This window comes from Phaenicophaeus curvirostris, chromosome Z (assembly GCF_032191515.1).
Source record: "Phaenicophaeus curvirostris isolate KB17595 chromosome Z, BPBGC_Pcur_1.0, whole genome shotgun sequence".
Classification (NCBI taxonomy): Eukaryota; Metazoa; Chordata; class Aves; order Cuculiformes; family Cuculidae; genus Phaenicophaeus; species Phaenicophaeus curvirostris.
Genome location: NC_091431.1, coordinates 53,660,923 through 53,688,067, shown reverse-complemented (window position 1 = coordinate 53,688,067; position 27,145 = coordinate 53,660,923). Strand labels below are relative to the sequence as shown.

The 27,145-nt window shown below is 37.5% G+C and overlaps 1 protein-coding gene across 7 annotated transcripts; it reads left to right on the top strand.

Moving 5' to 3' along the window:
* The first annotated feature begins 24 nt into the window (after positions 1-24).
* On the top strand, positions 25-26,439 carry LOC138733003 (trafficking protein particle complex subunit 13). Of its 7 annotated transcripts, none has more exons than XM_069879866.1 (13): positions 25-124; positions 6,210-6,278; positions 7,198-7,297; positions 7,882-7,966; positions 8,552-8,679; positions 8,819-8,891; positions 14,118-14,162; positions 17,603-17,620; positions 19,819-19,952; positions 21,272-21,470; positions 24,503-24,603; positions 25,682-25,832; positions 25,926-26,034. In XM_069879866.1, the coding sequence occupies exons 1-13, from the start codon at positions 79-81 to the stop codon at positions 26,028-26,030; spliced, it is 1,254 nt and encodes a 417-aa protein (XP_069735967.1). In that variant the 5' UTR covers positions 25-78; the 3' UTR covers positions 26,031-26,034. The 7 variants fall into 7 exon arrangements, 6 of the variants coding, with proteins under 6 accessions (XP_069735967.1, XP_069735970.1, XP_069735969.1 ...); XM_069879867.1 differs by having other exon boundaries at positions 26-124; positions 25,685-25,832; XM_069879869.1 differs by lacking the exon at positions 17,603-17,620 and having other exon boundaries at positions 25,685-25,832.
* The last annotated feature ends 706 nt before the right edge of the window (positions 26,440-27,145 follow it).

The following is a 27,145-nucleotide window of genomic DNA, read 5'->3' as shown; positions in this document are numbered from 1 at the left end:
CTCGGCGCGCAGGCTCGCCCTCCGGTCCGCCCCAGCTGCCTCCCGTCCCGCCGCCCCGCAGGGCTGAGGGCAGGCGCCATGGACGTCAACCAGCCTAAGCAGGAGCACCTGCTGGCTCTGAAAGGTACCGGCCCGGTGGGAGCGGCGGGGGCGGGAATGGAGGCCCCGCGGGAGCCCTCCAGGGAACGGGCCGTGCGCACGGCTCCGCGGCCGCCGGGGCTGCTCCGGGCGCTGGCCTTGGGCACAAGGCTTTTGGCAGTGGCAAGAAAGCCGTCTTGGAAATTTCTAATTCCCTGCTGCCGTGCTGTTGTTCGGTTGTTTTTTCCCATTTGCCCCTTTATTCTCAGTCTTAATGATCGACCGCTGGGTTTGCATCCCGGATTCAGGAATCGTGAATAGTGAAAATAAAAATGCGGGTGTCTCTCGTACACCTTGCAGTTTCTCTGTGAAAAACTTGTTTCTGCTGGCAGTGGGTACCAGTATGTTGGCAGCTGAAACACTGAAAGGCCGAATATACTTTCACCTAATTTCAGTCAACAATATCTGCTTTGTTTTTCTTATAACCATAGTTGTTTATAAAACAAACACTGCTAGTTAAGTAGGAGTAATAAGCAGTTGATTAAAGCCTCAATTCTACAAGCACTCTACATCAGTGAGGCTTCTCAGACGGGTAGAGTAGTACATGTGCATAAATGGTTTCAGAGCTCATGTTCTGCCCATTTATTAGTTCTACACCACTTCTGTAGAGTCTGTAATGGTGTCTGCTGGCCACAGTAAAAACTGTTAACTATAATACAAAGATTAACTAGTCTGTTCTCACACATACACACACACAATAAAGGCAAAAAGCTGAGAACGTTAAACAGTATCAGCTGACGTTACAAAAATATTTTGATAGTATTTACTTCAAACCAAAAACTTTAATGTTTTATCATTTTGCTTTTGTAAGAAACCAGTGGAATCATTGGGCGTTTATTGAATTTGGTGCAGTGTCCTGACTGTAGGTTTTGCAACAGAAAGGTATTGGGGTTTCTTTGAATTGTGGCTATTTTAAACAGAATCTTGACAGCGTAATGATTAGCAATTCTAGATTTATTTGATTTTATTACCATTGTGTATTGCTGATCTCTGCCACAGAGTCTGAAATAGGGTCTGAAGTGATTGTAGACCTTTTAAAAGGGAAAAACGGGAGAGCAAGAGAGTGCGTGTTATGTTTTAGAGTAGTGTTTGTACAATCTTAGTATGAAAGAAGGCAAATATGTATAAAAGTATAAAGTCTCTAGGGACTTAAAGAGTCCTTCAGTTATTCTAAAAGAATAATCAGGAGTTACCAGGTCCTTAAGGAATAAAAGATGTCTGCATGTATTGCTCGGAAGCTCTGAGACTAAAACTAAATGTACAGTTCTGATACGAAATGGAAAAAAGCAGACGAATTTGCCTATAGGACTTCCATTTTAATCTGTGACTTTAAAACCCACTGTATTGCTCAGTACTGTTTCGGGAGCGGGTTTGTAACACATTTTCTAGTTGCTTTATGTGCCTTGGCTTAAACAGTTGAAGTGTAGGAGGAAAATGCTTTTAAAGAAAATAGAATTGTTTGGTAACTTTGAAGAAATGGTCAGTAGTAATTGTATGTGTTCTAATATGCATCTCAGCAGTAGAGCAAGAATGGTGGATGGCAAGTAAGATGGTGAGAGAAGAAGACTACTCTTGGGGAGGGGCAGTGTTGAGTACACTGCATGCATACAAGAAATGTTCAGTGTACTGAAGTTACATTGGTGGTGATGAAATACAGTCACTAATGTTCAGCTTGAATAAAGTAGAATCTTGTGATAAATATCTAGCTTATTTTTACTACGTGTTGGGTTTTTTTGTAAAATACCCTAGCAGTGTTTTTCTTTACGTGGTAGAATCTTATTTTTTATAATACTTCTGCTTTAGGTCCTGTTTTCCACTGATCTTTGCAGCATGGGGCAAGGAAATTCTTGTAAACAAGATGTCTCAGTCTAGATTTGAGAATCCTAATCAAGAGACTGTTCTTTTTCTTAAGAATAACTGGATTGCTCCTGTACAAGCATGGAAGTGGTCTTGCATTATCGACCATATCAGAGAGATCTAGTAGAACTGCAGAAATTTGCAGAAGCAGCTGTGAAGGAGTTTCCCATTCGTCAGTTACCAAGATTTGCACCTTGGTTTCCAAATGATTTATACAAACTTCCCCTCAAACCAAAAAAGCGGCCACCTGTTATTTCTTGTGAGGAAGCAGAAGAATTGAAACAACTTTCTACACCTTCAGAATATGTTACAGGATCTTCTGATTATGACTGCACAAAAAATCTCCTTGAGTTTCAGTATAACATGAAACATGGGCAGACTTTAATAGAAGCACAAATGGTTCACAAACCAGTTAACTTGGAGAATGAAGGAGAACCACTGCCTAATGGAAAACAAAAATTGAAAAGGTCTTGGAGTGTCTCTCTCCCTAGCCCTAAGATTAAAGAAAAGATTCTTCCTTTATCTCAAGAACTGCAAAATAATTTGGAAAGACTAAAGCTACATGCGTTTTATAGAGCGAAGTGGACAATTGAACAGTCTGTTTGTAATAATCAGAATTTGGAGGACATCTGGATAAAATTGAATAGACTCATCAAGCATAATGAATTACCATCTTGCAATGCTACTATCCAAAGATCTGTGGGACAGATATGGATTTTCTGTGATATATTATACTGTGAATACGTTAGAAATATTCTTAGGGAAAAGCTAAGCCTTACTGATAAAATGAATTTGCTTGTACATAAATTTGGAATTATATTTAGCTTATAATTGTAAGATAGTGTCATAATAAAATTGCTGTCTGAAGGACTAGAGATTTTAAGCAGAATATACAAACTTTAGAACAACTGATGAAATAACAAGCAGAAAGCTACTTAGTATTTCCTTCCTTTCATTTTTTAACTATAATGGTATTAATATATCTATTTAACTTTGTTTTACCAGGAGACTTGGAAATGGTTCTGTAAAGATTAGTAAGTTTGGCTTAGTAATGCATTTTGTAGCTTTTCCTATCTCAGTGTTTTAAAGGAAAAAGGTAAAAGAAAAATACCTGTTATGGCAAGCTGTGTCAGATAATAAAATCTATGCTTTCAGTCAAGCAAAGTACATCACTGTGCTTCTTTGTTTGAAATCAGGAGGAGGAAAAATACTTTTGAGTTGGTATAAGGATCTGTAATTATTTTTGACACTGTGACTTTCAAGATCTGATTATTTCCTGGTCTGATTTTATTTTTTTCAAGATCTCATTTTTCTGAATGAAGGCAAAGCCCTTGTGAAATTCATGAAATACAAACTTAATTCTGACTGTGTATATATGCTGTTTTAGTTATGTTATCCATATTTTCCCAGAATTACTAATAAAAGTTTCAGTGGAAGTTATCCACTGAAAAATAATGAACACCTTAGCATTTACTGGTTTATAGCTTTGGCAATAAGTTCACCCCTCCCCAGTGTTTCTAGTCTTTTGTCTGTAATTATATTGAGGAACAAGAAAGCACTGACTTCCAGCTCTGGATCAGGAAACTAAGAAATAGGACTTCTGTCTGTGTGAACCTCTGTTTATTGTCTGTACGGAGGGTAGAGATCTGATGATTTCAAAGTGATTTACGGTAGTTAAAGGCTGAGTTTAGCATGACTTTTAGTCACCTGAAAGAATAAAATGTTCTAAGGTCATGCTGTCCCTGCTCAGGTCAGTGTTTGGCAGTCAGTTAGAGCAGTTAAACTGAGATCAATATGACTGCAGGGTTACATATTTCTGACCCTTACTGTGTCTAGGTAGTTTCACTATAGCTGGAGGTCAAGGTCTGTCCCATCTGAAAAAGGCAGAAAATAAGTGAATGGTATTTGTAGATTATTAGATTATCATTAACACTGATGTAGTAAAGCTGCACATAAGCCTAATGGAGATCCCGCTGTGTAGAAACTAAAAAAAAATCCCATTGGTCTTTTACTTACATTTCATTTGATGACATCCTTATGTTGTAATACTTATATTTTATTATACATATATTTTTGTAGTTTAAAATTAAGTACACTGCTCAAGTAGAATCATTAACATGTATTTGTAAAGTTTGACTGAATGTTAAGCAGAACTTACATTGAAGTTTGGGGTGTTCATGACATTTACTATCACCACTTATCAAAATTGATGTAAAATGCTTTCTTGAGTAACTGAGGGTCATTATTAGTTCTAAAGCACATATAGCAGAGTTGTTTCACTGATTTTTTTTCTGAGCACAAGAGGATGATTTGAGTTAAGGTTGTATTTTGTGTCTAGGATCTTAGGAGAAAATGGATGGGAGGTTGTCCTGTAAAGGTACAATATTTTCTAATATTAATTTAGCAGTCCCAATAAATGTGATAATCTACATATCTTAATTTATTTGTGGTTTTACTTAATTCTGTGATCTATGTATTTATTGTCTTAAATGTGACTTGATCTGTAACTGTTCCTTTAGAAACAGTCAGCTAGTATTAGTTTACATGTGCTTGCTGTAGAACGGAGTAAAATTAGGTAAATGCCAATAACACAGTGCCACTATAATTATTTAAGATACCGAAAACAGAGCTAAACCAACTTTTTTCTGAAGAGAAGGAGAAATTGCTGTCACCGTTCAGTGGTAGCCATCAGCTTTCTGCTGCTTTGTGTCAGCTCATACACTGCTAGCTCTGAGCACCTCAGCTGGATAACTGTCACAAAATAAAAAGTGAACACCGCATTTGTGTTCTCTACAGAATTCCCAGTAGCACCACTGTGCAAGCTGAAATCCAGACTTTCATTTTGAACTATTCCAGATATGCTTAGTTCATATGCATATATAAGTCGGTATTTCTTTTTTTCTTTCCCATTTTTGATATTTACTCTTTCTCTATTTACTTTCTTTGTGTACTTTGGGGCATTTTGTTTACCTCATGATTCTAAGCCTTCAGATGTTATGTTTTTTAACTTCTCACTGTGTAACAAAGAGAATGTATGTGAAAACTGAGATTTATTTGTGTCTATGCTAACTTGCCTAGGCCTGCTGTATGGTAGTGTAAGTTGTTGTGGACTAATACAGCCCGCTGAACCTAAATGTGTATCAAAATAATTTAATGTTTTACAGAACTGGAAATAGTCAATGCTGACCAGACATATAAGATGTGCAAAAGTACAGTAAAGGCAAAAGCACAATACATGTGTCAAGGGTATTGATTGATGTGTTACAGGCAGGGGAAATAATTGTATTTTATTTTTTAGTTTTCAGAAATTATATGATTTTATGATTTTTAAGTTTCAAAGTAAAATAAATCAGTGACTTTTACATACTCAGGTCAACACGCAGTTACAGATACTCATGTGAATGTTTTAATGAGAAGCTATATGCGAGATTAAGGCCATTGATTTATAGGAATAGGGAGGAAATCTTTTAGGAAAAAAGTCATATATCCGTAATATTATTAGTTAAAATAGACCTTGAGATTAGCACTTTCTTGAGATAGACGGTTTTTAATAGCAAGACTTCAATGATTTTAATTTGTCATTATCTATAAAATAGAGGTTTGTGTATTTGTGTTTCTGATTTTTTTCAGTGATGTTTTTGCTGATTTGAGTTTAAAGTTAGTAACTAAAAGAAAAAAACAGTTATGTAAATAATTCAGGCTTTTAGACTTGTAAGTCTGTTTTGTGTATGTTTTGGAGGTTAGAGTGTAAGTGCCCTTCCTTAAAGTCTGGAGTGTGACTAAAAGGGTCTGTGCTAGTCATCATGTCGCACCCTAGAGCAATCAGGATCACAGAACAGACGCTTAGCCTAGAAGATCCTGGAAAAAAATTAAACTAGTACACTTCACCTGGAGTCCACGAGGCACTTAGCAGTGTAACAGGTACAAGGCCTTTGGTACGTAAGATTGAAAGCAGTAGATGTTAGAACACCAGAGGAATAAAGCAAACAAGAACAATGGCATCGCCAGTGTTCTTGGATTTCAGAGTAGTGGGGAATGTTTTTTATTGAAAAAGGCCAAGGGATCCAAAAAAGTGTTACCCGTTTTCAGGCTAAGATTTGGTGGCTGTGGTTTTTTTTGGTGCAAGGAGAGCAAGACCAAATTATACTCAAAACCAATATAAATTAAAATATAATTGTTTCATTAACCAATGGTTTATTTTCTGATTTTTGCAGTGATGAGGCTAACCAAACCTACTTTATTCACTAATATTCCAGTGACGTGTGAAGAAAGAGATTTGCCAGGTATGTCTTTTCTACTGACTGATTATTAAGAGATAGCATGAGGTTCAAGCAATGTAAACATCTGTGACTTAGATGTCAGAGGAGTCCTACAATATCCCATGGACAGTAATCTGACACAGCAATATAACTTGAGTTTGGTAATGACTATAGGAAAATACCAAGACACACTCTACAACTCTTAACCTAAAGCTTTGAAAGATTGGTGATGATAGTGCAGACGCATAGCCTTAAAGTCTGAGAAACTAACACACAAGATGGAAGACAGTTGTGAGGGAGAAATGTATATTGTAGAAAGTTTGGAATTACTGTAATCATTCAGAGCAAATGCCCTGATAATTAGTACCAGCACATGAATGATCTATAGAAAATTGTTTTGCAAGAATTGCTGCTTTTGAATTGTGTGATGCTTGGTTTATGGTCATAAAATAGTGTTTGATGGGAACGGCTGGACTCGATGATCCGGTGGGTCTCTTCCAACCTGGTTATTCTGTGATTTTGTGATTCTGTGAAAATGGAAATCCCTGGGCTGTACCCCAGTAACACTTGCAGTCTAGAAGTCAGTATAAGAAAGAGGCAATGGAAAGATCCAAGAAAAGAGAATTGTGGGGAAATACAAAGCAAGCATGGGAAGAAAGCATAATTGGTTAATTCTGTTAAGTAATAAGCTTTACATGGGCAGAATTTCTCTTGAAGTTTACTGTTAATTTGAGTAATGCATTTGTGATTGTGCCCTTTGGTATGTGTGCTGTATGACTTGTCAAACACAAGTGCCTGCAAGTAAGTTATAGTTAAATATATAAGTACTTCATTCCTAACCAAGTTGATTATAATATGTTTAAAATAAATAACATCTAAATAAATATAGATGATCTTTAGACGTAGAAAATATATAGAAGCTGGTAATTTGATATCTCTACAGGTAATCTATTTAACCAGCTCATGAAAGATGATCCTTCTACTGTAAAGGGAGCAGAAACGTTGACGCTAGGAGAAATGCTGACTTTGCCTCAAAATTTTGGGTAAGCATGGGTTAATATATCTGCAACGTGTAAGGCTTAGGATTCATTTAACAATAACATGTTTATTTGTTTTCTTTTTGAACATCATTGTTAAGCAATTAGATGTTTGATCTTTTAAAAATAATCTGTGGCATGGTTTATAGCTTGATATAATATATTAATGTGTGCTGCCTGATGTTCCATATCTGTAGCCTGATTCTGAAAGTAATAAGGATTGAAAGTTAAAAGCAGTTTGCAGCTGTAGGTGAATTTCTAATGTAACGCACAACTATAATCCATTTCCAGAGTTTACTACAGTGATTTTTTTGGGAACTGTACGCCATCTCCTACATCTTGTCAGATTTTTATATAGAAAAGAAATTTGATTTGTTTGTTCTCTTTTGAAGTTGCTTCTTGTAGAAGAGTGACATTGAGAAATATGGCTGTGAAATTGCCAATGGCCTTTAAGGATTTCATGTGGCAAAGACGTGTGCATGTGTATTCATATATATTTTTAGTTAGAACTTAAAGGTTTTTTTTGTGAAATGTTCTATATTTTTTAGATAACTTTTACTAAACCTTTTTTTTTTTTTTTTTAAACACAGAAATATATTTCTAGGAGAGACGTTTTCCAGTTACATTAGTGTACATAATGATAGTAATCAAGTTGTCAAGGACATACTTGTGAAGGTACGTTAAGATAAATCTACTTACTGGATACGTAAAAAAAAGAAATAAAATATGTCAAGTATGTTTTCTGACAATATCATGTATGTTTAATGCTAATATATAGAGTTTAGGAAATACCTGTCACATAAAGCTTCTCTGGAGAATTGGCATAGCATAACTTCCACAGCTAAAAAAATTGAGTTACGTAGTTGCACTTTCAATGAGGTCATCAAAGCAAGTCTCTGTAAAGCATGCATTGAATTGTGTTTTGCTTGTTTTGAATTAGTTCTTTCTAGTGCTTCATTTTTGGTGATCAAATAATATTTTGAGAATAGAAATTCCAGAATTCATTGTGGAACTCAATGTAAAAGTTAAATAGAGATTTTGTAAGCTGCATATTAAAGGATTGGACCATTTATGTATATTTTAGAACTTGTCTGTAGCTTTTACAATTATCTCATCATGTTAACGTATCTTAGTTATATGTATAAAAGCACATAAGGTACAAAAGTTCAGTGAAACCTTGTACTTTATAACAAGTTATTTTTCTACAAATTGCTTTAAGCAGCTGCAATTCTAACAAATTCTTTGGTTTTCTGTCCCTAGGCTGATCTTCAGACAAGTTCTCAGCGCTTAAACCTTTCAGCTTCTAGTGCTGCAGTGGCAGAACTTAAACCTGACTGTTGCATTGATGATGTGATCCATCATGAAGTAAAGGAGATAGGAACTCACATGTAAGGTTTTAATTTTTTCTGTAGTTGAATGAGTTTAAATCAGGCAGCAGCACATGCATGATATTCTGTTACTGCTTTGATACAGGCACAAAATTTAAAGTAAATAAAAATTGTTGTTTCTTTAAATTGTTTCTTTCAGCTTAGTTTGTGCAGTAAGTTACACTACTCAGACAGGAGAGAAGATGTACTTCAGAAAGTTCTTCAAATTTCAGGTATTGCACACAGTATTCTACTCTAATTTTAATAAGTGCATGAATCTGGAAAACCCGTTTTAAAACACTTGATACATCAAAAGCAGTTTCCATACTGACAATTTGTTTGACTTTTAAACGTGAACCAATAAAAAACATTGCTTCAAACTTCACATAGGCAGGTGGTTTCTATTTATCATACAGTTAGGAAAAATCTACTCTTAAAAAACCCCTTTTTATAGCAGCCAAGCTTTATAGTTATTTTTAAAAAGAGCAAGTACTGTTCATTTAGACTTTAATGCATCTAACCTTTGAGTTTAGATTGTAAAATTCAGATTTTTCTTCTAGTGTGTACAACCTTTTCTAAATTGTAACTTAGCGGATTGTTTTTTTGCAGGAAATTAAACAGGAAGTCTAATGTGTGGTATCTGACTAGTATCCGTAACTCTAATTGATAGAGTTGAATCTTTTTGTTCCACTGCACAAATTTCAAGACTTGAGATTAGAGTAATCAAGGAAAGCAGAAAATTGCTTCTATGCTGACTGTTTCTGGTAGGGAAGAGTCTATTTTAGGTGTTTATTTCATTAAAAAATCCGTTAAGTAGTCTGAGATGTGGATAATTGCTTTGCTGAACTGATTTTTAGATACTCTAATAGAAAGAGCATTATGTAATTAGAGCCTGCGTCTTTTACAAGTTGCAAATGATTTCATTTTGCTCTTTCCTAAGTATTCTATCTTGGTACTTTGGAAAAAAAGGAATTTCAGTCTTTAGAAGGCTAAATTGCCATGTGCTACAGACAAGAAACACCCGAGTGCTGTTAGTACTTATGGACTTTGTAATGGCAGATACTGATTAGTCAAAGGTGTTTCTGCACAGTCCTTATCAATTATTGTTACACGCTTTTCTGAACCCAGAAACCCTGCAGTGTTTCTTTATCTTTATTGAAGCTGATTTCTGTCTTTGTGTTTTGTGTTACTCTCCTTGTGAAACTGTTTTCCTTCCAGTTTCTCCATTCTTTGTCCCTCAGAGTTAAGCACTCTGCTCTTATCCTCTCCAGGCTTTCTCAGGTTGCTAACATATGCATCTGCAAGCTTCCAGTTCTCATCATCTTTTCCTTCCCTACCCTTGTTCTTTCCAGGGCCTTGTTAACAATGTCAGTTTGTCTCCTTTAGATTTGGTATGGAAACTTGTATGTACATTTCTCAGGCATCTACATGCATATGGTAAATACTGATTTTTTTACTGAGTACAACAGGCATATTTTATGTCAAATAGCTAAGGCCAGCTATCTGTCAGATTTCAAAGGAGGAAGCATAAGAGCTTCTCAAAAACTATATATATATACTCTAACACCATTCTATAAATACTTTCTGATTCATTATGAGAAAAACACTTCACTGAGCAATTTTGGTTGTTATTTTTTAAAATTTGACATGGAGAAACCAGTAGAAAATACAAGAACAAACAAAAGAAATTGTACAGAAAACCGAACAATGTCTTTACAATGGAAATTGATGGCTGCTAGTAATCAAGGTGCCACCAGCTATTTTATAACAAAAAAAAAATTCTCTTTGACAGATTCTAAACTTTTTCATTTATGCTTTCTAGGATCTTTTAAGTTGAACTGCTGTTACAGAATCACAGAATCACTAGGTTAGAAAAGACCCATTGGATCATTGAGTCCAACCATTCCTATCGACCACTAAACCATGCCCCTCAGCACTTCATCCACCCGTCCTTTAAATATCTCCAGGGATGGTGAATCAACCACCTCCCTGGGTAGCCTGTTCCAGTGCCCAATGACCTGTTCTGTGAAAAAATTTTTCCTGGTGTCAAGCCTGAACCTCCCCTGGCGGAGCTTGAGGCCGTTGCCCCTTGTCCTGTCCCCTGTCACTTGGGAGAAGAGGCCAGCACCCTCCTCTCCACAACCTCCTTTCAGTTAGTTGTAGAGAGCAATGAGGTCTCCCCTCAGCCTCCTCTTCTCCAGGTTAAACAACCCCAGCTCTGTCAGCTGCTCCTCGTAAGACCTGTTCTCCAGCTTCTTCACCAGCTTTGTTGCCCTTCTCTGGACTCATTCCAGAGGCCCAACATCCTTCTTGTGATAAGGGGCCCAGAACTGAACACAGGATTCGAGGAGCAGTGTCACCAGTGCCGAGTACAGAGGGAGAATAACCTCCCTGGACCTGCTGGTCACACCGTTTCTGATCCAAGCCAAGATGCCATTGGCCTTCTTGGCCCCCTGGGCACACTGCTGGCTCATGTTCAGTCGGCTGTCAACCAACACCCCCAGGTCCCTCTCCTCCAGGCAGCTTTCCAGCCAGACATCTAGTCTGTAGCACTGCACAGGGTTGTTGTGCCCCAAGTGCAGGACCCGGCACTTGGCCTTGTTAAACCTCATGCCAGTTGACTCTGCTTAGCGATCCAGCCTGTTCAGATCCATTTGCAGAGCCTCCCTGCCCTCCAGCAGATTGATACTTCCACCCAGCTTAGTGTCGTCTGCAAACTTGCTAAGGGTGCACTCAATGCCTTCATCCAGGTCATTGATAAAGACATTGAACAGGGCTGGACCCAGCACTGAGCCCTGGGGAACCCCACTTGTCACTGGCCTCCAGCTGGATTTCACACCATTTCCCACCACTCTCTGGGCCCGGCCATGCAACCAGTTTTCCACCCAGGAGGGTGTGCGCCTCTCCAGGCCAGAGGCTGACAGTCTCCCAAGCAGAATGCTGTGAGAAACTGTGTCAAAGGCTTTACTGAAGTCCAAGAAGATACATCCACAGCCTTTCTCTTGTCCAGTAGGCGAGTCACTTTGTCATGGCTTCACCAAGATGGCAGATCTTCATGGCAGATCCTTTCTGGCCAGCCTTATGGCTTTCTGTGATCGGGTAACCACACTGGTGGACACGGGAAAAGCAATGGGCGTGATCCATCTGGACTTCTGTATGAACACAGTCCCCCACAACATCCTTCTCCCTAAATTGGAGAGAGATTAATTTGATGGGTGGACTGTTCGGTGGATAAAGAATTGGTTGGATTGTCTCATTCAGAGAGTAGCGGTCAATGGCTCAGTGTCCAGATGTAGATTCATGACAAGTGGTGTCCCTCAGGGGTCCGTACTGGGACCAGTGCTGTTTAATATCTTCATCAATTATATAGATAGTGATATCGAATGCACCCTCAGCAAGTTTGAAGATGACACCAAGCTGAGTGGTGTAGTTGCCACACTGGAAGGATAGGATATTATCCAGAGGGACCTGGACAAGCTGGAGAAGTGGGCCTCTGAAAACTTCAAGAGGTTCAACAAGGCTAAGTGCAAGGTCTTGCACCTGGATCGGGGCAATCTCCAATTTCAGTACATGATGGCAGATGATGTGATTGAGAGCTGCCCCGCAGAGAAGGACTTCAGTGTGATGGTTGAAGAGAAGCGTGACATGAGCCAGCAATGTGCGCTCACAGCCCAGAAGGCCAACAATGTCCTGGGCTGCACCAAAAGAAGCGTGGCCAGCAGGTTGAGGGAAGTGATTCTACCCCTCTATTCCCCTCTTGTGAGAGCCCACCTGGAGTATTGTGTCCGCCTGGAGTATTCTGGAATCATCCACATAAGAAGGATATGGAGCTGTTGGAATGGGTCCAGAGGAGGGCTATAAGGATGATCAGTGGAATGGAGCACCTTCCAGGACAGGCTGAGAGAGTTGGGGTTGTTCAGCCAGGGGAAGAGAAGGCTCCAAGGAGACCTTATAGTGATCTTCTAATACCTGAAGGGGACCTATACGAGAGCTGGGGAGGGACTTTTTACGAAGGCAGGTAGTAATAGGGCGAGGGGGATGGCTTTAAATTGGAGCGGGGAAGATTTAGACTAGACATAAGGAAGAAATTCTTCACAGTGAGGGTGTTGAGGCACTGGCACAGGTTGCCCAGGGAAGTTGTAGATGCCCCATCCCTGGAGGTGTTCAGGGACAAGTTGGATAGGGCCTTGGACAGCCTGATCTAGTGGGATGTGGCAAGGGAGTTGGAATTAGATGATCTTTAAGGTTCCTTCCAACCTAAACCATTCTGTGATTCTATGAAATTAATAAGAAGCTCACTGAAACAACATATTAAGTTGAAAAAACACTCAGTCAACAAATACCTAAATTAAAATCTTGACTTTGTTTTCCTGACTAGAGAGAGAGTTATGATTACTTGAGAGATTTGAATGTTATGCCTGTTATAATGCAAAAATCTCTGCAAAGACTACTTTTTAAGCTTGAATAATTCAGGACTAAAACATTTTAGAGGTCTCAGAGTATGTTAGTATACTTATATGTAATCAAAAGAAAAGGTTCTCTGTGTAAAGGGAAATAAATGTCTTCAGCAAGATAATTTAAATTTGTTTCCTTATAAGTATAATAGGAGAATATTTCAGTCACATCATTGTATATCCATTTCATATATGAATGTGTTAATTTGTAGTGTCTTTACCCACAAAATTCAAGAACTTAAAATATAGCACTTTATTATCACCTTTTATATCATCAAATTGTTTTCTCTTGCTGATTTAATCTCTTTCAATTAAAATGATTTATTGGCTTTTTTGGTTCTCACAACAGTTGCGTTTTTATGAAGGAAGTGAAGCCTAGTAATGGATTGCTTACGCTAATCACATGAATAGTTCTCTGTTGCATTTTAGAGGAGCCCTCATCAACTTCTGTTTGCTGCAGACCACTGAAGGACTTGCAAATATTACATAGTTCTTGCTTACTTTTGAAATCGAGGACAGAGCACTTCAGGGTACGAAATGGCTCTAATGTTATTTTCAAGACATAGATCTACTTAGTGCTCTGGATTTGTCTGGTTTCATAAGAGGCAGGTGCTTAGGTGGAGAAGTATCTGTTTTCAGTCTGAGAAAACTGCTTTGTAGTGGAGCAGTTGAGTGTGCAAATAAGCAGCAGTGAGTTTTGGAGGTGTTTAAGGCACGGGTGGACGAGGTGCTGAGGGATATGGTTTAGTGTTTGGTAGGAACGGTTGGACTCGGTGATCCGGTGGGTCTCTTCCAACCTGGTTATTCTGTGATTCTGTGAGTTAATACTATGAATTGTGAGGTTTTAGTTGAGTTGATTGTATCATATATTCCATTGTGCACCTGTTCTGTGTAAGATGGAAAAGAAAAATAGTACTGTATTAAAGATCCTAGCACTTACAAGCAGTTTATGCTGCTAAAGTTGTCTAAGAAACCAGTCATCATTCTTTTTCCCATTTCATTCAGGTTCTTAAACCACTAGATGTGAAAACCAAATTCTACAATGCTGAGGTAAGTGAGAGCTGTCTGTATGTGGGTTTGTTTGGGTGTGCTGGATTTATTACTTCACATTAGGTAGTTAAATTAAATTCAAAGACCTTCTTAAATACATGTTTCTGGGAAAGATGATGAGTTCTCAAGGGAGTAAAATTAGGTGATGTGTTTATAACGTTTAATTTAAAAATAGATATATGTTTGCTTAAGAGGGGTCAGAGATAGTAACTAAGGCAGACGTGTCAGTACCTTAGTGCAATTGACAGACAATTTTGCATATTTGCCACTTTCCCATAAACTCAAATACTTCCAGTTATTGCTTGTATATTTAGGTTGATACTTACTGTAAGAGAGATTGTTCACAAAGAAGATAACAGTTTACAGACCGGGGATATTTAAATTTAAATTATTAAGCAGAGGGGTCATATTCACCAATATAAATATGACACTCCTGTTCAATAGTTTAATTTTTAGGTTTGTGGCAGTTGTAAACAGTGCTTCAAAACTAAATGACCTTTTATATGCCTTGTGTGTTTATTTGGACACCATTAGGCACCTGTTTCTGGCTACTTACAGGCAGAATTTTAACTAAAGGTGGAAGGATGCAGATAGTGGGAGCTCTTAAAAATTACATAAAACATTCTTTTTATTTGTAGACATTCCCTGTGGATATGTGTTATATAGGTTATATTGTAGAGTTTAAACTTCCACAATATCTCATTACGTAGGAAGTTAGGACATTTGTTTCCATAATTATCACTTTCATGCTAGTGAGCAAGTAGCTTAATTTTGTGAGCATTGTTTTCTGTATTGTTTGTATGATACTTGCAAAGATAGTTTGAGAACGTTGATTATGAGTATCAAACTCTTTCCATAACCCCTTAAATGGGGTCAGCCATTACACTGCTAGTCATTTGCTTGTATACCTTCATTAATCTTCTTAAATAGTTTGTTTGAAATAACTTTAAAAAACAGAGTGAAGCTGTAGGTGTTTTATGTTACACTGAGTAGTAGGTGGGAGGAAAAAAGACCGAAGTGGAGGAAAATAAAATATGTGTAATTTTGGCAGTTTTAAAAATAACTTGAGTTAAGCTAAGTAGAAAATATTTTGCTCACCTGTTTGTTCTTGACGAAGCAGATATGTGCTATGGATTTGCATGTAAAAAACCAGAGAATACAAATCTATTGTTCTAATTATTTATCTCCATCATATTCACACCTGGATTTCATCATGCAAGATTATGACTATAGAGGTGTGAAAGATATATTTCTTTCTATTCCTGACAGTATCAATAGAGAAAACAAAGGGAGAAATAATAGAAAAGAATTTTTGCTCTACAAATGAAGATTCCAGATGCAAAGCTCTGTCTTGTTCATACTCATGCAGGAAACTTTCCATAATGATTTTCTCTCTGCTGTGAAGAAATAACATGTAAATTGTGAGCTGTTTAATATACAGTGTGTAATTTACTGAGAGGGAGGATAAATCAGGGCATAGGTGGTAAGTAATTCAAATATCATAGTACAGAGGAAAAGATAAACATTTTCCTAAAAATACCTTGTTATTTGTATCCTGGCCACAGGCTTCAATCCTCAGGGTGACCAGGTGAGACACCTAAATAATGTCAGAATGTAAGCACATACCGTTAGTCGAGTGCTTTATAGAACCAGTGTTACCCCTAAATGGGAATGTCTGGAGATGTGTCCTGCTGAGATTTAAAAACAGAAGTAATCCTAAGAAACGAGGTAAATTCCTCTGGGAACAAAATAAACCTGTTTTGTGTATGGATTTGATTTTTGTTTCAGAAAATATGTGGTAGGGAGAAAAGGGACAGATATCTTAAACGGAGTGTTGCTGTCTCTCTCTACTTGACATGTAAATTTTGGGTTTTGCTGAAACAATTCGTAAATGGAAATAAAAAGCTTTTTAAGGTAAATTCTGGGCAAATTTTTGACACAAGTCAGAAGTATTCTTACAACATTGTTTTACTCACTGGTCTTAAAAAGGGACCTAGTGAAATATCTCACTTTCTTAATTAGCCACCAGCTCCTTATGATAAAGATCTCTGAGGAGCTTTGATCTGAGCTGGTACTTGTGGGGTTTTTGTGGTTTTTTTTTTTCCACTGTAGAGTTTTTAAAAGGCTGATTTGATGCCTTTTGTTCTTCCTGATCAAGAATTTATGCCATTCCTATTACCGTAAATATCCATGTGATTGAGTGAAAGAATGTTTTTAAGATTTTGGATCATATTAACTGAGCAATTTTCTTTTACCTAGCAAGCTGATAAAGTACCATTCAGATTTCATTTCTGACAGGATATAAAGGGCTGCTATGTGTTATGACTACAGATGTCAAATAAAAATAAAAATTCCTAGAAATAAATCTTTAGTTAGATGTTGTGTGCATGTAATACTGCATTGCTGTCAGAGCACAGAGATCTTCATCCTGAATGCTAAGAAAGACTGTTACCCATGGCAGCAGGGGAGGAAAAAACCATTGATACATGGGAGTTACAGGCTGACTAACAAGTTAAACTATTACTGTTAATGTTACAGATGTGATTTACCTAGTCATAAAGACTGTCACTAAAATAATTTTCTACTAGCAATTATAATCCATAATTTTGTTTTTTCTGAGAGAGGGACTGATGCTGAACCTTAATTTTCTTGCTTGTTGCTCATATTGCAGTAGCATCCAAATCAAGTTGATCGCTGAAATTCATGCACAGAACGCATGCCTTGCCACCCTAACCTGCTGCAATCCTGAGACTGAATTACCTGCCCCAGTCTATAGAAAGTCTCTCACTGACTTCGGTGTGCCTTGTAAAAAGGTTCTGTTCCTGCAAACATGCATAGGGAGAAAAATATGCAGACACTTAAGAAAACAAAGTTTACAATTAAAGTTGGGTTTTTGGAATGAGTGATATTCAAAAAAGAGTTTTTCCTGATTATGCAATGCCAATATTTGTTATAAGCTGCAGTTTTGTAGCTTTGCTGGAACACATTACCACATTACTTTTTATTTTGAGACATTGTATCTGTGGATACTTCAGATTATCTATAAAATGACAAAGACTGTTTGTCCGTTTCATATACAACCCATTGCATGGATTTAAATTCAGGACAAACTTTAAACTTGCTCAAAAACTAACTCTCTTTTAGGGGTCAGTTTATTGTACCATATCTTATCTGTGACTTGTATGCCTTGGGCTCTACTTTGGATTGGTTCTGAAGCAAAGCTAGTAAACCATGTAACCATGCTAGCTATAACTTATTAGAAATGTAGTTATCATCTTCGTTTGCATCCATTTTTATTTACGTTTCTGTCTTACTAATGCTATCTTGTGTAGATGGTGCAAAAAAAATGCAGAAATGCATTTTGTTTGAAAGTTAGCCTCCTTTTTCTTTAACATTTAACCCTAATTTCTCTAATTGTTCTTTTTTTATTTTCCCATTAGAGTGACCTCAGTTCTGTGGTAATTTTTATTTATTTTTTTATAAATACTTATGCTTTTTTAATTGCCTATTTGTCTCTGTGCTTGTTATTGACATTCTTTTAAAGACATAATGAAAAAGCAATGTTTGTCCTGCATATCATGAACTGATGTGTTCTCATCTTTGTATGTGCAGCTAATCATCAAAATGGATGGCTCTTTCTTTAATACCCATTGTTGAAACTGAAAACTGGTTATTGCAAACTCTTGCATGTGGGGGTCTTCCTATAAAATACTTCACCAAAATGTGACTAGACTCATTATTTGAAAACAGGAGCTAATGCCTTCCAAAATTGTCCTGCTTTTGGCCCATAGAAATGTAGGTGTTTCTACAGCACATTATGTAAGCTGTGACAGAATTTTTCACGCCTGGTTGGTGGAGACAGTGGGTTTGAGGAGAGAGCAGCAGATGGATGTTCTTCCTTCCGCTAGCTGGAACTGCGCTTTCCAACTTCTAACTGCATGTAACAGTTGATGACTTAGTATGATACTTCTGCAGTCTGGTTTCACTTTAAGGCGTGCCTTGTATTTAAATAAACTACAGACTTCTGCAGTACTTGAGGATTTTTTTTTTAATGACATGATATTCATCCAATATAGGAATAACATGAAACTAACTTGCTTTTTCATTATGCTGCTTGTTTTTTCTTTTCCTTTGGAATTAGCTTTTTCTAAATTTCTGCTTATGGTTGCTGCATTGGAAACAACTAAGATTTGGGTAAATGGACACTTTGAGCAATGGATTTATGGGATATAAACAGTTTAAGTGACAGTCAGGTGGTAATAGTAATGATTACTGAGAGCCATGTTTTAGTTGGAGGTAATTCCAGCTCCTTTTGCAAGTGTGAGGTCTGTCCGTAACCCAAAGAGCTTGAACAGTTTTCATTACTATATATAATCATCTGGTCTGTGTTTAACATGTTTCTAAGGCACAACAAGTAGTTCCAATACTGTTTCTCCTTCTAACACAATGCCTTTTGAGACAAAAACCAATTTGAGTATTTTTGTCCCACTTCTGTTTTGTAATTTACAAGCAGGGCTCCATTTGTATAATGAAGTTATTTATTTACATGGAGTAAAAAGGAACTGGAAGCTTCCTTCCACCTTCCCCATAAAAATATGTCTTTTTTAAAAAATTATCATTACAAAATACCTAAGCTGCTTCATACTGAATTTATAGAGTAGAATATTACAGTTGGAAGGGACCTACAATGATCATCTAATCCAACTGCCTGAATCAATAACTCTCTTGTAAATGCACATTTGGTAGCCATGCTCCCTCCTTTTTTAATTATTAATTTGCACTTCTTTTGTTTTGGTTTTCATTTCTCAGAGGCTCATATCTCTAGTGGACTGAGCCCTCTGTAATTATTGTATTCCAAGATTCTAGGGCTGCAAAGTGATTTCACTGGTCTGCAGCTCCATAGAAGCAGGAAGGCAAAACCACCTCTAGTTCCATGTTTTTTCAGCTTCTGAAGTTAAACATTCTTTAGCTTTCATTCCAGTACTAGAATTAGTCCTTATGTACCATCTTCAGGCATTAGCTTCATTTAAAAGATATGTCCTGTAGGATGTCTCGAAGGTATAGCACCAGTTAATCTGTTGGATGCATATAATATTAGTGACCATTGGCACAATGCAGCTGAGAGAGAGGAGGCTGGTTTTTACTTTAGCCACTATTATTCTAGTGCTTCAGAATAACAGTAAAATCTCAGAGCATGTACCTGAACTATTTTACTTCAGTTAAAGAGAAACACACATGTACTTTTAATTTTTTCTTTTTCTACAGCTTGATGCACTAGTAATCTGGCATGGCATGTTGTTGTGCACTGCAATTCCTTACCAGTTATTGTATTTTTTCTTTTCAAATAATTTGGATTAAAATTTGAGTTGCTATTGAGTTGGTAAAAGTCTCGGGAAGCGGTGATCTGATGCATTACATATAAGTGATACCTAAAACACAGCAAAATTATCCCACATCCATTGTTTGGCAAGATACCTGTTGACTAACACTTCTGCTCCTGTTGTCACTGGGATTAAGGTTTTTTCTTGCATTAATTACTTTAATTTGATTTGCAGGCATGAACTAAACACGTGACTGTTTTTTAACAATAGGACTACCTTCTCTTTTTAGTGACACTGATGACATTTTCATGAACTTGCACTTTGGCTTTTTTCAGACAGATGAGGTGTTTCTGGAAGCTCAGATTCAGAATATCACTACCTCTCCAATGTTTATGGAGAAGGTTTCTTTAGAGCCATCTATGATGTACAATGTTGCAGAATTGAACACAGTTGGCTTGACGGGGGAAAGGTATGTTCAGGTTTGGCATATTTGTATTACACTTTCATGAGATGTAAGCATTGCAGTGAGTGAGTTGTCTGTAACAGCAGGAATTGTACTTACTTGTTTGATCAAAGGATCAAGTTTCTGGAAAACGTGTCACAATTTTCTGTTAATAAAATCTATTCTTAAAACTTCTTAATTCTATGTAGTGGAGAAATCCCCAGCTTAATCCTCACATAAGGATGACATGGTAACATGAAAACATCCTACTTCTTTATTATTTCTTTTGTGAAATTTCACCCATATCTGGTTCTGACTTCATCTGTGTATACTTATTTAGCCTTATAGGACCCATCTAACTTGTTCTTGCTTCCTTCAAGTAAGACTGGTAACTGTTTTCCATTGTTATAATCGAGATCTAGCAAGACAGCAGTTAAGGTGAATCAGTGGAATGTGCCTATAGGATCTTAGAATTTAAGAATTTGTCATGCTGAAATAAATTAAATGCTATTTAGTGTCAATTAGTAAAATACCAGAGGAATTGTTTACTGGGCTCAATAAGCTGGTGGGTACAAAAACTTGTAATGTCTGGGCATGAGTTAACTTTGCCTTTTTTTGCTTTGTAGTTGCTTGGGTTTTTCATAGAATCATAGAATAGTTTGGGTTGGAAGGGACCTTAAAGATCATCTAGTTCCAACCCCCCTGCCATGGGCAGGGACACCTCCCACCAGCCCAGGCTGCCCAAGGCCCCATCCAACCTGGCCTTGAACACCCCCAGGGATGGGGCAGCCACAGCTTCCCTGGGCAACCTGTGCCAGGGTCTCACCACTCTCTTTTTGGTGGAGGTGATGTTTGGGTGCTGCTGCAGTGGGGTCTGAAGTGAAAATTCTGTCTTCTCCTTGCCTGTCAAAGGGTTCATATGCAGTGTAGTGCCACATTGTTCTTGCAGAGTGCTGCCGCAGTAATGGTTCTTGCCCTGAATGGAAATCTTAGGCTCATGACACTGAGATTTGTTAGGAGGGAACCGAGCAGCAGAAGTGAAATTACCAGCATTGTTGTTTAAGTGCGAAGATGCCAGATAATAAATTATAATGTAGCAAAGTAGATTTCCATGTCAGTTCTATCTGGCTCAGATGAATCAGTGTTTTTTTCACCCTTAGTCCTTGATGCTACATAAATTTAGATTGTATTCTGTTGTGTAAAAACTAAAATATTCTACGTGTTCTGCTATGAATAAAATACATGCACACAAAAAGTAAGGCTAGTGAGGGATGGGAAAAAATGGTTGGGTACTTAAGTTGTATAAATAACTGTTAAAATTAAGCTCCACTGTTTTTGTCTCTTAGTGAGTCTACTTTTGGCTCAAGGACTTATTTACAGCCTTTGGATACACGTCAGTACTTATACTGCCTAAAACCAAAGCAAGAATTTGCAGAGAAAGCTGGAGTAATAAAAGGAGTGACGGTGATTGGTAAACTAGACATTGTATGGAAAACTAACCTGGGTGAACGAGGAAGGCTGCAAACTAGCCAGCTTCAAAGAATGGTAAGTTTAACTTAAGTGTCAGTTTAACTTAATGTCTATCTTTAAGGCAACTCAATGAACAATTTAATAATGACTTGAAGGAAAAGTTCAAGCTGCTTACTTTCAGGACCTTATTCTTAATTCATGTTTCCATATGTATTTGAGAAATGTATTTAACACATGGTGAGTGAAGTGTGGAAAAAACACTGTTCTGAGGGACTGTGGTTGAACAAAAGCATTGTTGTTCCTTTTGGTCATGTGAATGGCAACATTTTTTGTTTTCTTGAAGATCTGGGTTTTGGTATGTAGCAAACCTTTTTTTTTTCACAGCACTGAGCATATGGCTTAATGGATTGTGCTCTTGAATTGCCAGAATCAAGTAACCTATGGGGCAAAATACATTAATTTTATTTTAACTCCTTGGATTCTATCTGGCACAAACTGAAAAGCACTGACAAAATAACTTCTTTGAGTGTGCTAACTGTTGACACTGAAGTCTGCTCCTTGTTTCATACAGACATTTTAGCTTCTTTTAGTAATAACAATTTTTATGTATAGGATGATATTATTTATCTTTTATGTCCACGGTTTTGATTCTGTTCTGTTCTGGTCGATTTATAAATTGTTCAGGAATTTTAAGTTGTAATTACCAGCTTGTGTAAATCAGCTGCAGAGCCTGTCTACTCTAATGCCTAAACCTTTTGAACTGAGGATGGTGTACTGTGGGAAAGAAGAAAAAAACTTTGACAGTTGAATCGCAGTCTGAGTTTACAAAGCTTGTAATTGTGTTTCTGCCTGTGTTTCTCCCCCTACCTCTCCCCGCCTCAACGCCTAGAAAATCGAGCAATTCTGTAGGGAAATTTGGATCCTGGAAATTCACAACTAAGTCATTAAAACTTCTCTTTGTTTTTAATGGAGGCATTAAGTTTATCTGTATAAGCCCATCAAATTAGAAATTGCCCTATTTTCTAAACTTAGTTACTCCTGTTAATTCATACTTTTTGCTTGTTTTTTAACAAACTATTTCATTCTCAACTGACTATTTCTGTCGTTCTTCTTTAAAGATGGATTTTTTTCCTTCCCTACATCAATATTTGTTCACTCTGCATCTCTTCTTGTAGAACCTTTGAGAACTGCACTTAAAACACAGCGGTGATTAACACAACTCCACACTGCAGGATTAATTTTAGGAACTATCACTTTTTGTCCTAGTGAGTCACAGAGAAACATCAGCTATTTTTAGCAACATCTCTTTGGGAAAGCAGCAGTTTTGGGTTTCACCGCCCACCCCCGACCTTTGAGTTGCAGTGCAATTCCCTCTTGTCTTCTCACCTTTGAAGTGCTATTAGATTATTTAATCTCTAGGCTCCTTTCACCTTCCATCGTTTTCCTTCCAATTCCAATACTAGCCCCTTAACCACTGTTTCCCTGACGGACCTGGCCCAGAATTTTATTTGTTCTTGTGCCTCTCTGCCATTTTGGTTTACAGGAGGAATGTACTTATAAAACAAGTATCCCGGACCACTCTCACATTAGTAATTTGGGGGGGGGGGGTAGGGGGTGGAGTGGTATTGGAATTCATAACTATATTGTTTCTGGGTGACATTAAACCAGACAGGTGCATATCCACAGGATACCACAGGTGCTCCCAGGCATTCAGTTCAGGACTAGATTAGAACAGGTCCAAAGTTAAAGATTATTCTTGAGTAGCACCAGCAAGGAGTTGTCTGGTTGCTTCCATACTCTGAGCAATTATCTGTTATGAATGAAAACTATATTTCTGCTTTTGGTGTTACTGTAACGCCTTTAGGTTTTGCAGATATCTCATTGTTAAGGCCAACAGGTATGTGCTGGTTTAGACCTTCTCATTTTCTCTGATCCTGTCCTGATTTGGTTGTTAAGCTTATTCTATAAAATTCTGCTTTTATGTTGTTTGTCTGCTTATTTTTTTAATAGAGCTCCCTTAAGAGTCTAATGTTATGGCAAACCACTTGTTGTTTATGGAACTAGGTATTTTTCCAGAAGATTCCTTCCTGTCACATAGTAACAGCTGAAAGGGCGTGCCTTTTTCCTGTGTTGGATAAAATTACTTCCCCTTTTTGAAAGCTTCCAGACTTACTTACATTGTTTGACTTGTCTGAAATACCCACTGGTTTGACATCCCTTTGCTCACTCCAATGTCTAGTTGAATATGCTTTCTAACATATCATCTTCAGTCTGTAATGAACTGTATATGACTAAAACTTGTTCCTAACCTGTCAGCCACCGGCTTTCTGGACATCTTCAGGAATATCTATTAATCAAGGTGTAAAGGTAACTTCTACTATAGCATCCTTCTATCAGCAAAATTGGAGCATGTATCGCAACTAAGGCTTGTCAGGCAGGACAAATTTCTCCCTTTTTTTTTTTCCTTACTATCTATCTTTGGTGAGGATTAAAAATCTAAAGCTTTTCTATTTGTAGGTTACCTGGAATCAGCCATGTGCGGTAGTAACTAGGGTATCTATCACAGGTTTGTTAGAAGACTGTATGAAATGTGTTTGGCTTTTGACAGAGTTCGATAGTTGACATGCATTCATACCACGTACCGATATGACTGGTGGCAGAAGCCCAGAGGATTGAAATGGCAAGGAGAGCAAACAGTCTTGTATTTCTCAGGATGTGGAATAGTATTGAGCTTGTGCAGGAAAACTATGCTTACTTTGTCCATAGTATATCTGTTATCTGCCTCACAGTGGTCTTAAAACAAAGCTAGTCTTCTTAGGAACTATATATGCAATTTTAAGGATATGAACTATCTGAAAAACAAAAAAAAAAGATTATCTTTCCCTAATGAATTGTTAAACCTATTAAGGGGGTCATTGGTAGTGGATAGAGCACATCTGTTATTTGGGTACAAATCAAAGGCATGAAGAGTCAATCTTCTTTCTTTAAACTTCTCTTATTCTAATATTGTTGCTATAAATGAAAACTTGAGTAGTGAAAACTTGAGTAGTATAAACTTCAAGGTTACTGTCCAGCATCTGAGAATATGCATTGTTGTACCTTCTCAGGCTCCTGGTTACGGCGACGTAAGGCTTTCCTTAGAGACAATACCAGACACTGTAAATTTGGAAGAACCTTTTGACATTACATGTAAAATAACAAATTGCAGGTAATAACATCATTTGATTCTTTTGCTTTTTCCAGAGTGTGTCTGTCTTTTGTTTCATTTTTCAATTCTTTCTCCTGAAACAACTCAAACCTGTGAGTTTTAGCAACGCAAAACTACTGGTTTATTCTCCCAAGTGACAGGGGACAGGACAAGAGGGAACGACCTCAAGCTTCGCCAGAGGAGGTTCAGGCTTGACATCAGAAAACAGTTTTTCACGGAAAGGGTCATTGGGCACTGGCAGAGGCTGCCCAGGGGGGTGGTTGAGTCACCTTCCCTGGAGGTGTTTAAGGGACAGGTAGATGAGGCACTGAGGGGCATGGTTTAGTGTTTGATAGGAATGGTTGGACTCGATGATCTGTTGGGTCTTTTCCAACCTGGTGATTCTATGATTCTATGAAACACATCTTTTGGATTATAATGATTGTAAAGAACCCCAAAGAAACAAAAAATACCCCTTCTGTTGTTATCTGTTATACTATTGGAACTAGGAGATTGCCAAAAATCTGTACTGGAATTCCTTGGATCAAGCTGCCATATCATTTAAGATGGCACCCATACTTAAATCACACATCATCTTAGCTCGTCTAATAACAAAATTAGTGCATATATAGGATTTTTTTAAACTACAAGTAACTTTACCAGAATAAATGATGCTATTTGTATCCAGTCTGATTCTACCACTAGTTCTGTACTGCTGCTAGAATGCCCGATAAACACTGTCACTGTAGTCTTTTGTATGTCTTTATCCACGTTTTGACTTCCATTTGTGTTTACGCTAGAATTTACGGTAGCCCTTTACAAACAAGCGTTGCAAGAGTGACATTTAAATAAAGTATAATACAAACTGTGAGCAGTTTTGTGCTATTCAGTATTGCTAAACCTATGGCAGGATGCTCATTTTAGACAAAGCTATATGAACAAAATTACTGCACATTACAGTAAATCTTGCTTTTTGCCTTACGTTTATAAATGCTTGACTAATGATAACCTGGATCAGTGTTAAGCTTTTGCATGTCAGCAGTCCTTGAATGCTTAGAAGGAGCCTACAGGTTTATTCTCATTTTTCAATTCCTTCTAGCAGTGAAAGGACTATGGATCTGGTTTTAGAAATGTGCAATACGAATTCCATCCACTGGTGTGGAGTTTCAGGAAGGCAACTTGGAAAGCTGCACCCAAGTTCGTCTCTCCATCTTGCACTTACATTGTTGTCATCAGTGCAGGGATTGCAAGTAAGTCTATCGCATAGGTCTTTATCATAAAATAGCTGGTTTATAAGCTTAGTAATTCTTTCTATTAACAACTCAAATATTTTCCATTTCTAGAGTGTCTCTGGCTTAAGACTTACAGATACGTTTTTGAAGAGAACATACGAGTACGACGATATTGCACAAGTCTGTGTAGTTTCTTCGGAAGTCAAACAAAGCTGAAATTTGTAATCTGTAAAATCTGTATTTCTGCTGGGGCTTTTTTTGGACCAACTTGTTTATGTTTGTGCAGCCAAATAATATTAAAGTGTGTACAAACAAATGCAAATCCTTAGATATTTATAAATGTGTAACTATGCTTATTTAATTACTCTAAGCATTTTATGTATGTTTTAAAATCTTTAAAAACACGCGTATGCATTTTTGTCTCCTGAAAACAAAACCTTTGAAAAATGTGTAGATCTAGCAACTTATGTTGCATTAACACCTTGGGGCAGGGGGGTGAGATTAGTATGAAATCATACTTATTTTTTGTTATTTTGATTAGTTTTAAAATATTTAGTTGTATAATTGTAATTTTTACAGAACTGCTTCACTTGGAAGGAACTAGTCTTTTCCAGGCAAGTTTCTGGAATTCAGCCCCCTCAAAGAAATGTTTTGGGTTACCTGGCATGGCAGCATATTTACACGGTACATGCATAGCTGTAAAAGTAGAGTCCGATAAAAGGCATGAGATGAGAGACTGCAGCTGGCACTGCTCAGGTGTAGAGTACAGGCCAAAGCATGTGCTGTTTGTGGCGCAGTCTTTGAAAACGAGTCAAATATAGCAGATCTGTCCCCATCAGCTGCAGTCTTCTGCAGAGTCGTGTGTCCCTGCAATACAGGGCATGCTGTGACAGGTACGTTATTTCCCAGTTAGTAGGAAACCAGAAACTGAAATAGCGGAACTGGGGCATTTGTTGTTGTTAGAACTGAGGCAATACAAATTGTTCTTGTCCTGCCAGAGGCATTTTAGTAGATTTTTATGAAAATGAGAAACAAAACTCTGCCTGGCAGCCTTTGATCAAGTTCGCCAAAGCGCATGTGGGAAGGAATTCAGGACTTGCTTAAGTACAGAAATGTACTTTCCCCTATCTTTGTTTTGAGAATACAGAAGATGGTGACTGGCTTTCCTAGTTCAATACTAGTTACAGTAGTGTTAAAGAATCCACTTAGTGGCTTGTCATACTTCTCAGCTACCACTTAGAAACCTTAGTTAGTTTTGACAGTATTTTAGTTACAACTTTCCTGTGTATAAAATCTTTAGGTTTAGAACTCAATTTTAAAATTTAGGACCA

Bases quoted from the DNA above. Each gene is read 5' to 3' on its own strand.
- LOC138733003 (XM_069879866.1), top strand. From the start codon at position 79: ATGGACGTCAACCAGCCTAAGCAGGAGCACCTGCTGGCTCTGAAAG. The intron at 125-6,209 runs GTACCGGCCCGG...TGATTTTTGCAG, and splicing joins GCACCTGCTGGCTCTGAAAG to TGATGAGGCTAACCAAACCT. The intron at 8,680-8,818 runs GTAAGGTTTTAA...TGTTTCTTTCAG, and splicing joins AAGGAGATAGGAACTCACAT to CTTAGTTTGTGCAGTAAGTT.